This window comes from Watersipora subatra, chromosome 3, assembly GCF_963576615.1.
Source record: "Watersipora subatra chromosome 3, tzWatSuba1.1, whole genome shotgun sequence".
In the NCBI taxonomy this organism is placed as follows: Eukaryota; Metazoa; Bryozoa; class Gymnolaemata; order Cheilostomatida; family Watersiporidae; genus Watersipora; species Watersipora subatra.
The window spans coordinates 22,825,913-22,842,156 of record NC_088710.1 but is presented as its reverse complement, the minus strand read 5'-3'; the positions used below and the strand labels follow the sequence as shown (position 1 = coordinate 22,842,156).

The 16,244-nt window shown below is 35.5% G+C and overlaps 1 protein-coding gene across 1 annotated transcript in view; it reads left to right on the top strand.

Annotated features, from left to right (window-relative positions):
- LOC137390436 (uncharacterized) overlaps positions 1 to 13,856 on the top strand; it is a 134,698-nt gene extending 120,842 nt beyond the window's left edge. Inside the window, exons 4-6 of the mRNA XM_068076769.1 lie at positions 11,298 to 11,410; positions 11,684 to 11,812; positions 13,728 to 13,856. Of these exons, the coding sequence (XP_067932870.1) occupies positions 11,298 to 11,410; positions 11,684 to 11,812; positions 13,728 to 13,856 (371 nt within the window). The remainder of the gene's footprint in view (positions 1 to 11,297; positions 11,411 to 11,683; positions 11,813 to 13,727) is intronic.
- Positions 13,857 to 16,244: the final 2,388 nt, after the last annotated feature.

Here is a 16,244-nt window from a genome sequence, read left to right as displayed (position 1 = left end):
GAGATAGATTGTATACTTATAACAGTAGGTGGAGCTCTCAGTATTTCTATGAGATGGATTATATACTTATAACAGTAGGTGGTGCTCTCAGTGTTTCTTTGAGATGGATTATATACTTATAACAGTAGGTGGTGCCCTCAGTGTTTCTATGACATAGAATATATACTTATAACAGTAGGTGGTGCTCTCAGTGTTTCTATGAGATGGATTATATATTTATAACAGTAGGTGGTGCTCTCAGTGTTTCTATGATATGGATTATATACTTATGACATTGGGTGGTGCTCTCAGTGTTTCTATGAGATGGATTATATACTTATAACAGTAGGTGGAGCTCTCAGTGTTTCTATGATATGGATTATATACTTATAACAGTAGGTGGTGCTCTCAGTGTTTCTATGAGATGGATTATATACTTATAACAGTAGGTGGTGCTCTCAGTGTTTCTATGAGATGGATTATATACTTATAACAGTAGGTGGAGCTCTCAGTGTTTCTATGATATGGATTATATACTTATACCAGTAGGTGGTGCTCTCAGTGTTTCTATGATATGGATTATATAATTGTAACAGTAGGTGGTGCTCTCAGTGTTTCCATGAGATGGATTATATATTTATAACAGTAGGTGGTGCTCTCAGTGTTTCTATGATATGGATTATATACTTATGACATTGGGTGGTGCTCTCAGTGTTTCTATGAGATGGATTATATACTTATAACAATAGGTGGTGCTCTCAGTGTTTCTATGATATGGATTATATACTTGTAACAGTAGGTGGTGCTCTCAGTGTTTCTATGAGATGGATTATATATTTATAACAGTAGGTGGTGCTCTCAGTGTTTCTATGATATGGATTATATACTTATAACAGTAGGTGGTGCTCTCAGTGTTTCTATGAGATGGATTATATACTTATATAATTGGTGGTGCTCTCAGTGTTTCTATGAGATGGAATATACTTATAACAGTAAGTGGTGCTCTCAGTGTTTCTATGATATGGATTATATACTTATAACAGTGGGTGGTGCTCTGAGTGTTTCTATGAAATGGATTATATACTTATAACAGTAGGTGGAGCTCTCAGTGTTTCTATGATATGGATTATATACTTATAACAGTAGGTGCGGCTCTCAGTGTTTCTATGAGATGGAATATACTTATAACAGTAAGTGGTGCTCTCAGTGTTTCTATGATATGGATTATATACTTATAACAGTGGGTGGTGCTCTGAGTGTTTCTATGAAATGGATTATATACTTATAACAGTAGGTGGTGCTCTCAGTGTTTCTATGAGATGGATTATATACTTATATAATTGGTGGTGCTCTCAGTGTTTCTATGAGATGGAATATACTTATAACAGTAAGTGGTGCTCTCAGTGTTTCTATGATATGGATTATATACTTATAACAGTGGGTGGTGTTCTGAGTGTTTCTATGAGATGGATTATATACTTATAACAGTAGGTGGAGCTCTCAGTGTTTCTATGATATGGATTATATACTTATACCAGTAGGTGGTGCTCTCAGTGTTTCTATGATATGGATTATATAATTGTAACAGTAGGTGGTGCTCTCAGTGTTTCTATGAGATGGATTATATATTTATAACAGTAGGTGGTGCTCTCAGTGTTTCTATGATATGGATTATATACTTATGACATTCGGTGGTGCTCTCAGTGTTTCTATGAGATGGATTATATACTTATAACAATAGGTGGTGCTCTCAGTGTTTCTATGATATGGATTATATACTTGTAACAGTAGGTGGTGCTCTCAGTGTTTCTATGAGATGGATTATATATTTATAACAGTAGGTGGTGCTCTCAGTGTTTCTATGATATGGATTATATACTTATAACAGTAGGTGGTGCTCTCAGTGTTTCTATGAGATGGATTATATACTTATATAATTGGTGGTGCTCTCAGTGTTTCTATGAGATGGAATATACTTATAACAGTAAGTGGTGCTCTCAGTGTTTCTATGATATGGATTATATACTTATAACAGTGGGTGGTGCTCTGAGTGTTTCTTTGAAATGGATTATATACTTATAACAGTAGGTGGAGCTCTCAGTGTTTCTATGATATGGATTATATACTTATAACAGTAGGTGGTGCTCTCAGTGTTTCTATGATATGGATTATATACTTGTAACAGTAGGTGGTGCTCTCAGTGTTTCTATGAGATGGATTATATATTTATAACAGTAGGTGGTGCTCCCAGTGTTTCTATGATATGGATTATATAATTGTAACAGTAGGTGGTGCTCTCAGTGTTTCTATGAGATGGATTATATATTTATAACAGTAGGTGGTGCTCTCAGTGTTTCTATGATATGGATTATATACTTATGACATTGGGTGGTGCTCTCAGTGTTTCTATGAGATGGATTATATACTTATACCAGTAGGTGGTGCTCTCAGTGTTTCTATGATATGGATTATATAATTGTAACAGTAGGTGGTGCTCTCAGTGTTTCCATGAGATGGATTATATATTTATAACAGTAGGTGGTGCTCTCAGTGTTTCTATGATATGGATTATATACTTATGACATTGGGTGGTGCTCTCAGTGTTTCTATGAGATGGATTATATACTTATAACAATAGGTGGTGCTCTCAGTGTTTCTATGATATGGATTATATACTTGTAACAGTAGGTGGTGCTCTCAGTGTTTCTATGAGATGGATTATATATTTATAACAGTAGGTGGTGCTCTCAGTGTTTCTATGATATGGATTATATACTTATAACAGTAGGTGGTGCTCTCAGTGTTTCTATGAGATGGATTATATACTTATATAATTGGTGGTGCTCTCAGTGTTTCTATGAGATGGAATATACTTATAACAGTAAGTGGTGCTCTCAGTGTTTCTATGATATGGATTATATACTTATAACAGTGGGTGGTGCTCTGAGTGTTTCTATGAAATGGATTATATACTTATAACAGTAGGTGGAGCTCTCAGTGTTTCTATGATATGGATTATATACTTATAACAGTAGGTGGTGCTCTCAGTGTTTCTATGAGATGGAATATACTTATAACAGTAAGTGGTGCTCTCAGTGTTTCTATGATATGGATTATATACTTATAACAGTGGGTGGTGCTCTGAGTGTTTCTATGAAATGGATTATATACTTATAACAGTAGGTGGTGCTCTCAGTGTTTCTATGAGATGGATTATATACTTATATAATTGGTGGTGCTCTCAGTGTTTCTATGAGATGGAATATACTTATAACAGTAAGTGGTGCTCTCAGTGTTTCTATGATATGGATTATATACTTATAACAGTGGGTGGTGCTCTGAGTGTTTCTATGAGATGGATTATATACTTATAACAGTAGGTGGAGCTCTCAGTGTTTCTATGATATGGATTATATACTTATACCAGTAGGTGGTGCTCTCAGTGTTTCTATGATATGGATTATATAATTGTAACAGTAGGTGGTGCTCTCAGTGTTTCTATGAGATGGATTATATATTTATAACAGTAGGTGGTGCTCTCAGTGTTTCTATGATATGGATTATATACTTATGACATTCGGTGGTGCTCTCAGTGTTTCTATGAGATGGATTATATACTTATAACAATAGGTGGTGCTCTCAGTGTTTCTATGATATGGATTATATACTTGTAACAGTAGGTGGTGCTCTCAGTGTTTCTATGAGATGGATTATATATTTATAACAGTAGGTGGTGCTCTCAGTGTTTCTATGATATGGATTATATACTTATAACAGTAGGTGGTGCTCTCAGTGTTTCTATGAGATGGATTATATACTTATATAATTGGTGGTGCTCTCAGTGTTTCTATGAGATGGAATATACTTATAACAGTAAGTGGTGCTCTCAGTGTTTCTATGATATGGATTATATACTTATAACAGTGGGTGGTGCTCTGAGTGTTTCTTTGAAATGGATTATATACTTATAACAGTAGGTGGAGCTCTCAGTGTTTCTATGATATGGATTATATACTTATAACAGTAGGTGGTGCTCTCAGTGTTTCTATGATATGGATTATATACTTGTAACAGTAGGTGGTGCTCTCAGTGTTTCTATGAGATGGATTATATATTTATAACAGTAGGTGGTGCTCCCAGTGTTTCTATGATATGGATTATATAATTGTAACAGTAGGTGGTGCTCTCAGTGTTTCTATGAGATGGATTATATATTTATAACAGTAGGTGGTGCTCTCAGTGTTTCTATGATATGGATTATATACTTATGACATTGGGTGGTGCTCTCAGTGTTTCTATGAGATGGATTATATACTTATAACAATAGGTGGTGCTCTCAGTGTTTCTATGATATGGATTATATACTTGTAACAGTAGGTGGTGCTCTCAGTGTTTCTATGAGATGGATTATATACTTATAACAGTAGGTGGTGCTCTCAGTGTTTCTATGAGATGGATTATATACTTATATAATTGGTGGTGCTCTCAGTGTTTCTATGAGATGGAATATACTTATAACAGTGAGTGGTGCTCTCAGTGTTTCTATGATATGGATTATATACTTACAACAGTGGGTGGTGCTCTGAGTGTTTCTATGAGATGGATTATATACTTATAACAGTAGGTGGAGCTCTCAGTGTTTCTATGATATGGATTATATACTTATAACAGTAGGTGGTGCTCTCAGTGTTTTTATGATATGGATTATATACTTGTAACAGTAGGTGGTGCTCTCAGTGTTTCTATGAGATGGATTATATATTTATAACAGTAGGTGGTGCTCCCAGTGTTTCTATGATATGGATTATATACTTGTAACAGTAGGTGGTGCTCTCAGTGTTTCTATGAGATGGATTATATATTTATAACAGTAGGTGGTGCTCTCAGTGTTTCTATGATATGGATTATATACTTATGACATTAGGTGGTGCTCTCAGTGTTTCTATGAGATGGATTATATACTTATATAGTTGGTGGTGCTCTCAGTGTTTCTATGAGATAGATTATATACTTACAACAGTAGGTGGTGCTCTCAGTGTTTCTATGATATGGATTATATACTTATAACAGTAGGTGGTGCCCTCAGTGTTTCTATGATATGGATTATATACTTGTAACAGTAGGTGGTGCTCTCTGTGTTTCTATGAGATGGATTATATACTTATAACAGTAGGTGGTGCTCTCAGTGTTTCTATGAGATGGATTATATACTTATAACAGTAGGTGGTGCTCTCAGTGTTTCTATGAGATGGATTATATACTTATAACAGTAGGTGATGCTCTCAGTGTTTCTCTGATATGGATTATATACTTATAACAGTAGGTGATGCTCTCAGTGTTTCTTTGATATGGATTATATACTTATAACAGTAGGTGGTGCTCTCAGTGTTTCTATGATATGGATTATATATTTATAACAGTAGGTGGTGCCCTCAGTGTTTCTATGATATGGATTATATACTTGTAACAGTAGGTGGTGCTCTCAGTGTTTCTATGAGATGGATTATATACTTATAACATTAGGTGATGCTCTCAGTGTTTCTATCAGATGGATTATATACTTATAGCAGTTGGTGGTGCTCTCAGCGTTTCTATGATATAGATTATATACTTATAACAGTAGGTGGAGCTCTCAGTGTTTCTATGATATGGATTATATACTTATAACAGTAGGTGGTGCTCTCAGTGTTTCTATGAGATGGATTATATACTTAAAACAGTAGGTGGTGCTCTCAGTGTTTCTATGAGATAGATTGTATACTTATAACAGTAGGTGGAGCTCTCAGTATTTGTATGAGATGGATTATATACTTATAACAGTAGGTGGTGCTCTCAGTGTTTCTTTGAGATGGATTATATACTTATAACAGTAGGTGGTGCTCTCAGTGTTTCTATGACATAGAATATATACTTATAACAGTAGGTGGTGCTCTCAGTGTTTCTATGAGATGGATTATATATTTATAACAGTAGGTGGTGCTCTCAGTGTTTCTATGGTATGGATTATATACTTATGACATTGGGTGGTGCTCTCAGTGTTTCTATGAGATGGATTATATACTTATAACAGTAGGTGGAGCTCTCAGTGTTTCTATGATATGGATTATATACTTATAACAGTAGGTGGTGCTCTCAGTGTTTCTATGAGATGGATTATATACTTATAACAGTAGGTGGTGCTCTCAGTGTTTCTATGAGATGGATTATATACTTATAACAGTAGGTGGAGCTCTCAGTGTTTCTATGATATGGATTATATACTTATACCATTAGGTGGTGCTCTCAGTGTTTCTATGATATGGATTATATAATTGTAACAGTAGGTGGTGCTCTAAGTGTTTCCATGAGATGGATTATATATTTATAACAGTAGGTGGTGCTCTCAGTGTTTCTATGATATGGATTATATACTTATGACATTGGGTGGTGCTCTCAGTGTTTCTATGAGATGGATTATATACTTATAACAATAGGTGGTGCTCTCAGTGTTCCTATGATATGGATTATATACTTGTAACAGTAGGTGGTGCTCTCAGTGTTTCTATGAGATGGATTATATATTTATAACAGTAGGTGGTGCTCTCAGTGTTTCTATGATATGGATTATATACTTATAACAGTAGGTGGTGCTCTCAGTGTTTCTATGAGATGGATTATATACTTATATAATTGGTGGTGCTCTCAGTGTTTCTATGAGATGGAATATACTTATAACAGTAAGTGGTGCTCTCAGTGTTTCTATGATATGGATTATATACTTATAACAGTGGGTGGTGCTCTGAGTGTTTCTATGAAATGGATTATATACTTATAACAGTAGGTGGAGCTCTCAGTGTTTCTATGATATGGATTATATACTTATAACAGTAGGTGGTGCTCTCAGTGTTTCTATGAGATGGAATATACTTATAACAGTAAGTGGTGCTCTCAGTGTTTCTATGATATGGATTATATACTTATAACAGTGGGTGGTGCTCTGAGTGTTTCTATGAAATGGATTATATACTTATAACAGTAGGTGGTGCTCTCAGTGTTTCTATGAGATGGATTATATACTTATATAATTGGTGGTGCTCTCAGTGTTTCTATGAGATGGAATATACTTATAACAGTAAGTGGTGCTCTCAGTGTTTCTATGATATGGATTATATACTTATAACAGTGGGTGGTGTTCTGAGTGTTTCTATGAGATGGATTATATACTTATAACAGTAGGTGGAGCTCTCAGTGTTTCTATGATATGGATTATATACTTATACCAGTAGGTGGTGCTCTCAGTGTTTCTATGATATGGATTATATAATTGTAACAGTAGGTGGTGCTCTCAGTGTTTCTATGAGATGGATTATATATTTATAACAGTAGGTGGTGCTCTCAGTGTTTCTATGATATGGATTATATACTTATGACATTCGGTGGTGCTCTCAGTGTTTCTATGAGATGGATTATATACTTATAACAATAGGTGGTGCTCTCAGTGTTTCTATGATATGGATTATATACTTGTAACAGTAGGTGGTGCTCTCAGTGTTTCTATGAGATGGATTATATATTTATAACAGTAGGTGGTGCTCTCAGTGTTTCTATGATATGGATTATATACTTATAACAGTAGGTGGTGCTCTCAGTGTTTCTATGAGATGGATTATATACTTATATAATTGGTGGTGCTCTCAGTGTTTCTATGAGATGGAATATACTTATAACAGTAAGTGGTGCTCTCAGTGTTTCTTTGAAATGGATTATATACTTATAACAGTAGGTGGAGCTCTCAGTGTTTCTATGATATGGATTATATACTTATAACAGTAGGTGGTGCTCTCAGTGTTTCTATGATATGGATTATATACTTGTAACAGTAGGTGGTGCTCTCAGTGTTTCTATGAGATGGATTATATATTTATAACAGTAGGTGGTGCTCCCAGTGTTTCTATGATATGGATTATATAATTGTAACAGTAGGTGGTGCTCTCAGTGTTTCTATGAGATGGATTATATATTTATAACAGTAGGTGGTGCTCTCAGTGTTTCTATGATATGGATTATATACTTATGACATTGGGTGGTGCTCTCAGTGTTTCTATGAGATGGATTATATACTTATAACAATAGGTGGTGCTCTCAGTGTTTCTATGATATGGATTATATACTTGTAACAGTAGGTGGTGCTCTCAGTGTTTCTATGAGATGGATTATATACTTATAACATTAGGTGGTGCTCTCAGTGTTTCTATGAGATGGATTATATACTTATATAATTGGTGGTGCTCTCAGTGTTTCTATGAGATGGAATATACTTATAACAGTGAGTGGTGCTCTCAGTGTTTCTATGATATGGATTATATACTTACAACAGTGGGTGGTGCTCTGAGTGTTTCTATGAGATGGATTATATACTTATAACAGTAGGTGGAGCTCTCAGTGTTTCTATGATATGGATTATATACTTATAACAGTAGGTGGTGCTCTCAGTGTTTTTATGATATGGATTATATACTTGTAACAGTAGGTGGTGCTCTCAGTGTTTCTATGAGATGGATTATATATTTATAACAGTAGGTGGTGCTCCCAGTGTTTCTATGATATGGATTATATACTTGTAACAGTAGGTGGTGCTCTCAGTGTTTCTATGAGATGGATTATATATTTATAACAGTAGGTGGTGCTCTCAGTGTTTCTATGATATGGATTATATACTTATGACATTAGGTGGTGCTCTCAGTGTTTCTATGAGATGGATTATATACTTATATAGTTGGTGGTGCTCTCAGTGTTTCTATGAGATAGATTATATACTTATAACAGTAGGTGGTGCTCTCAGTGTTTCTATGATATGGATTATATACTTATAACAGTAGGTGGTGCCCTCAGTGTTTCTATGATATGGATTATATACTTGTAACAGTAGGTGGTGCTCTCTGTGTTTCTATGAGATGGATTATATACTTATAACAGTAGGTGGTGCTCTCAGTGTTTCTATGAGATGGATTATATACTTATAACAGTAGGTGGTGCTCTCAGTGTTTCTATGAGATGGATTATATACTTATAACAGTAGGTGATGCTCTCAGTGTTTCTCTGATATGGATTATATACTTATAACAGTAGGTGATGCTCTCAGTGTTTCTTTGATATGGATTATATACTTATAACAGTAAGTGGTGCTCTCAGTGTTTCTATGATATGGATTATATATTTATAACAGTAGGTGGTGCCCTCAGTGTTTCTATGATATGGATTATATACTTGTAACAGTAGGTGGTGCTCTCAGTGTTTCTATGAGATGGATTATATACTTATAACAGTAAGTGGTGCTCTCAGTGTTTCTATGATATGGATTATATATTTATAACAGTAGGTGGTGCCCTCAGTGTTTCTATGATATGGATTATATACTTGTAACAGTAGGTGGTGCTCTCAGTGTTTCTATGAGATGGATTATATACTTATAACAGTAGGTGATGCTCTCAGTGTTTCTATGACATTGATCATATACTTAAAATAGTAGGTGGTGCTCTCAGTGTTTCTATGAGATGGATTATATACTTATAACAGTAGGTGATGCTCTCAGTGTTTCTTTGATATGGATTATATACTTATAACAGTAGGTGGTGCCCTCAGTGTTTCTATGAGATGGATTATATACTTATAACAGTAGTTGGTGCTCTCAGTGTTTATATGAGATGGATTATTTACTTAAAACAGTAGGTGGTGCTCTCAGTGTTTCTATGAGATAGATTGTATACTTATAACAGTAGGTGGAGCTCTCAGTATTTCTATGAGATGGATTATATACTTATAACAGTAGGTGGTGCTCTCAGTGTTTTTATGAGATAGATTATATACTTATAACAGTAGGTGGTGCTTTCAGTGTTTCTATGAGATGGATTATATACTTATAACAGTAGGTAGTGCTCTCAGTGTTTTTATGAGATCGATTATATATACTTATTACAGTAGGTGGTGCTCTCAGTGTTTCTATGAGATGGATTATATATTTATAACAGTAGGTGGTGCTCCCAGTGTTTCTATGATATGGATTATATACTTGTAACAGTAGGTGGTGCTCTCAGTGTTTCTATGAGATGGATTATATACTTATAACATTAGGTGGGGCTCTCAGTGTTTCTATGATATGGATTATATACTTATACTAGCTGTGCTTCCCGGCGTTGCCCGGGTATTAAAAATCAGCTCGTAAATAATGAGAAATAATGAGAGTCGCCTGCCACTTGCTATTAGCCTGGCATGTTGCTAATTGGAAATTTGAGTAAGCTTACTAATGAGAGCTATTCGCCTCCGTGACGTTACGCAATCACCCGGTGTAGTGGGTGAAACCGTTGGGTATTTGCTCTCATATAGCGAAATATGTCAGCTAGCTAACAGATCAATATCTGTGCCCTAATTGGTACGGGGTCGGACTGGCAAAGGGGAGGGTCCGAGATCAAATCTTTTTCGGTACAGATTCGTTATTCTAAGATTCTAATAATAGCTAAAGCTGGACATACTGAAAACAGACGACATAAAACAGATGACAAACTTTGAGAAATATATATATATATATAGATTGTAACCATCATTAATCATTTTGCCACCATTATATATATACCATATATGGCATTAAGTAAATTATCATAACTTTCAAGCCACACAGTCTATAAAAATGTTTTGAAATCAAATTTATCAGCATTAAATTTTACACCAGTTTGCGCCATAAAAATTCCACAACAATTCCATTGTTGCAGAATGAGCTTGGTCACTTTTTTGACTATTTTCAATACAACCATGATCACATTCAGGTCAGACAATCGACCAACTTTATTGTAGTTTACAGCATTATTAGTTCTAAAATAAAAATACTCCCAGCAGTGTTATTGTTCAATAAAAATCACCAAAAGTCTTTAAATCTAAAATTAGTGCAACCCTTGTAAGCAAAAAGTTGCAATGGAGAATACAGTCTTTGCAAAATGAAACTACGCCCGGGATGGGTTGAAAACATTTTCTATTTACCTAACACATGCCTACGAATGTTTAATTTTGTTCCAGCACAGATACAATAGTCTAATTAATCAACTACTCACTAATCAGAAAGGTTTGTATGTAGCCTACTAAAGTCGCACCATGCGGCTCCTGGCCCTACGCAAACACCTTGCCGAGTCGTACTGGGCTGGTTGTGGTAGTGAAGGAGTTGAACAACTGATAAACGATTAATATTTACTACTAGCGTAATAATGTTGATAGTTGATAGTGTTCATAATGTACATATTCTTATCAGCTGTATTTGAAGCAATGACCGTTAGTGACTGTTTGTTTTATAGACATATATGAGAAGCATTGGGATACCAATGGTAGACTTACACTACAGCATGTAGATATTCTAGCTCGACCTGATGAGAAGTCACTTTTCTGTTCTGCTACCAAACTATCAGGTGTTTGTTACACACTTTTGTTTTACACCATCTTCTTCCACTCTCCAGATTATGTAGCCTTGTTTGAATACACAAAAATGCAGGTAAAGCGATGGAGTTGAGCATTTTACAGACATTTGTTTCCTACCGATAAGTTCTCTCTGGTGCTGCTCCTGCTTTAAACTTTCCATTCTATTAAATAATCCATATTCTTGCCAATATCTTATCTCTACTTCATATTCACTTGATAATCTATCTTCGCTCTTGACTGTATTTAGTCTGAATTGTTTTTGGAGGATAATTTTGCAGTCGGCACATTATCAGGAGAAGTGTTAGTATGTAAAATTAATCACAGGATGGAACCAACTGAATATCCTGCCTTCTTCTCAGATTCTCCTGTAAACTGCCTTTTGAAGCTGCATGGCGTAAGTCAGTTTTTACCTTCATTTGTGTGTTTTATTATTGGCTGAATTAGTTGCGTGTGTGTGTGCGCGTGTGACCCTCACTTAACAAGGTCATTTTTTTGTAAAGTCAACTATATGGTGAGGTAAACAAATGAAGAGAACCTGCTGACTACATTTGATAAGTTAATAAGCTAATCCGCAACACATTAGTAGAGATGCCCCGATTCTAATTTCACCAGCCGATTCAGATACCGACCGATACGCCGGTTCTTATTGAAAAATAATCCGATTCATATACCGATTCAGATCTCCTGTGTTGCATAGATATTTGTTGATTTTATTATGCAAATATAATGCAAAGAAACTATAAATATTGATGTATTTGTTTGTATTCATGGAAAAAATATATACATGTATATATAGTCACATACTGACATTATGACGTACCATGCATCTAGTAACAAAACAGTACATGTATCTTGTAATCTGCTATTAATAATGGTAGTTACTGTTAGTGGTACAGCTTTTTCGGTGATATTGATGTCTCTCTTCTACTGCTGAACGAACTGCTGCGCCTGTACAAGTTTAGAGCAAATAAATGTTTCTCTTAATTACCGTTAGTGATTTAATTATCTCAGCGAAGCGTCTTTATCTTCCATCGCTATCGATGTAGCCAGTCGTACTGAAAAATGACTCACTTGCCACAGATGGTGGAGGACAGGCTAAATACCGATAGGCTACTGAGGTTATTTTATGCGCCGCAAACGATACATTATATCATTAGGATCAAGAGAGTTAGATAATTTTATGCATCGAATGCTCAAATTACTTTTGTGATGCTAGTACATAGAAATATTACACCGCATTCTTGTTTCCCATAATTTTGTGTTTTTTTCTTGATTGGCTGCAATAAATCATATCACTGTAATTGGGAAATACCGCACTTGGTGATTACGTCCTGACTAAAGCCAAAAGATTCCTCTGCTGTGTTGATGTTTATTAAGCTATAGACATGAAATAGATTGTGTGACAGGCCCGGAATTCATTAGGTAAAAGTAGGAAACTTGCAGCTGAAGATTTTTTATTAGTATACCAGGCTAAAATATGGTTTTCTGCTAAATAATTGATCTATAAAAAGTATCAGATACTTAACACCCATTTCGGCACCGATACCGATATTAAAATCGGGACAACTCTACACATTAGTGATTATATTGCTGACGTATTACCATTGAGTGTGGTAGCAGTAGGCCTGTTCAAACAGAGTAACACCCTGATTGGTTTGTTTCTTGCTCTTTTAATCTTGTCATTTCCTGTTACACGCGCATGGAAACCCCAATTTTATTTCTTTAAATACATCAGTTTGTTTTTGTTTACTGCAAGCGCAAGCTCTGTTCTATGTCTATCTCTCTATGTATGATTTACGCCAAGCTTTCAGACCTCATACATCTCGACATCTCGGACATCTCGACATTCTTCTAGTCTAATTGTTGATGTGAGCCATATATGTTTAAAACACGATAGTGTTTTTTACCATAAGAACTGACTGGAACGTAGGAGCAAGTTTTGACTTATCTGATGAGTAGTTTGAAATTAGTTCTGTTATAAAGCTTTTCTATTTACTGTGCTCATGACTGGTATCTAATTGTCCAAAACATGTTCATAGAATAATCTCTATAAAACCCTTTTGGGAAGGTGTAACCTATTCTTGAGCGGAAACTTGTAGAGCAGGCGTCAGGCCAATTCCATTGTGTACATAAGTTGTCTAGGGAAAATTTATTGTTCCATCAGTTTCTCAGTTGTGTTCTATACCAAGCTTGCTCAACCGTTGGTACCTGTATTATTATACTTAATTCCTTTGGTTGTGTCTGGCAAGCTGGCTGGCATGGGATGGATCGCTGTCTGAGCATTAATTACAGTTCCTATGTTTGCACAGGACTTGCTGCTGGTTGCCTATACGAAAAGCCTCCACGTCGTCTCCTTGCTATCTGGAAAGTCTGACTATGCACAGACATTCTCTTCCTCCCTTGGCCTTGTATACTATGTTCCAACAAGGTATCATTGAGTTTCTGTCCAGTCTTAACTCTTCAAAGTCAGCAAGCTGACTTTCTGACATTGCACAGTTCATTTGCTTGTTGCATGGCAACCACTAACAGTAGCTAAATAGTTTTTTATTTGTATCTCCACAAATTCTCTACAAGATACAACCTATTTGAAACCCTATATTGTCAAAGTGAGTGTTTTTTTATTTTTCCAAAGTTGGTAATCAAAAACGAAGGCAAAATTTCCGGAGCCAAGTATTCCCTTTAATTTGTTTCATTGCTATGACATGATCAACACAATATATGTGAATTTTATTATGTAAAATCTCTAGGAGTTTATGATTCTGTTTCAACCAATTAAAAGCGTTGAGTTTTTTTTTTAAATAGACTAGAAACCCAAGTCAACGTTTTTATTTTGTCCAAACTATCAAAGAACTTCGCGATTTTAAGCTTCAAAGAACACAAAAGAGTGTTAATCACGCAACTTCTACAATCCCAGTTATAACTCCATGTTGTGCTCGATGAAAACTTTTCCTCTGTAGTGCAAAATAAAAAAGCTATCGTGATGAAAAGGTTTCAGTGCTGCTCACTATGATGGTAACGGCTAATATAAGAGGTTACAGGTCACAAAGGATGTGTAACACTACATTTTTGTTCTTATACCAATAATTTCCTGCACTTTAGGTGCGATTTGGAAATTATTTCTTAACCTATTTTTTCATATTTTTATAGAAAGTAAAATTTAGTAAAGCTAGCTATTTCATGTATCATTATGAAGGACATTTTATTTTGAATAAGATGCAGTTTTCAGTTTGAAAAAATACCGACTACTTCTCAAGGTGTGAAAGATTATATATGGCCATGTCTGCTTTTACAATAATAAAAAAGATTCATTCCGACTTGATGAGTTAAGATGACCTAGTCATATAACATACTACCAGATGACTGTAGGGTGTGAACTTTCAGTATTTTTACTTTTTCAATAGGTTTGTATATCGTCTGATGAACCTGATAGCCAAACAACACTTCGCTTATATTGTTTAGTATTTGCTTTTACCAGAACTTACATGCTGCAGTACACCCATAGTATGTAACTTACATGCTACAGTACACCCATAGTATGTAACTTACATGCTGCAGTACACCCATAGTTTGTAACTTACATGCTGCAGTATACCCATATTATGTAACTTACATGCTACAGTACACCCATAGTATGTAACTTACATGCTACAGTATACCCATAGTTTGTAACTTACATGCTGCAGTATACCCATATTATGTAACTTACATGCTACAGTACACCCATATTATGTAACTTACATGCTACAGTATACCTATAGTATGTAACTTACATGCTACAGTATACCCGTAGTATGTAACTTGCATGCTACAGTACACCCATAGTATGTAACTTACAGGCTACAGTATACCCATAGTATGTAACTTACATGCTACGGTATACCCATAGTATGTAACTTACATGCTACAGTACACCCGTAGTATGTAACTTACATGCTACAGTACACCCACAGTATGTAACTTACATGCTGCAGTACACCCACAGTGTGTAACTTACTTGCTACAGTACACCCGTGGTATGTAACTTACATGCTACAGTACACCCACAATATGTAACTTACATGCTGCAGTACACCCACAGTATGTAACTTACATGCTACATTACACCCATCGTATGTAACTTACATGCTGCAGTACACACATAGTATGTAACTTCCAGGCTACAGTACACCCACAGTATGCAACTTACATGCTGCAGTACATCCACAGTGTGTAACTTACATGTTACAGTACACCCGTAGTATGTAACTTACATGCTGCAGTACACCCATAGTGTGTAACTTACATGCTACAGTACACCCATATTATGTAATGTACATGCTACAGTACACCCATACTATGTAACTTACATGCTACAGTACACCCACAGTATGTAACTTACATGCTACAGTACACCCATAGTGTGTAACTTACATGCTACAGTACACCCACAGTATGTAACTTACATGCTACAGTACGCCTGTATTATGTAACTTACATGCTACAGTACACCCACAGTATGTAACTTACATGCTACAGTACACCCATAGTATGTAACTTACGTGCTGAAGTACACCGACAGTTCTACAGTACACCCAAAGTACACCCGAAGTTCCAGACTGAGATCACTCTATTGATGTGATCTTGTGGACATTTTTTTACTGATGACTTTCTACTATGGGTTTGTAAAGATCACAAAATTTCAAAGTGGCAGTCAACTCGTATTTAAAGCGCTCTATTTAAAGATGATGCTCTATTTTTAACTTTTCTCCTATAGTGGGGTTCTAGTAAAGGTAGCGTTCGAAGAAAGCCGGTGTTCAAATAGAGGTTTTAATGTTCGTTGATTGTTA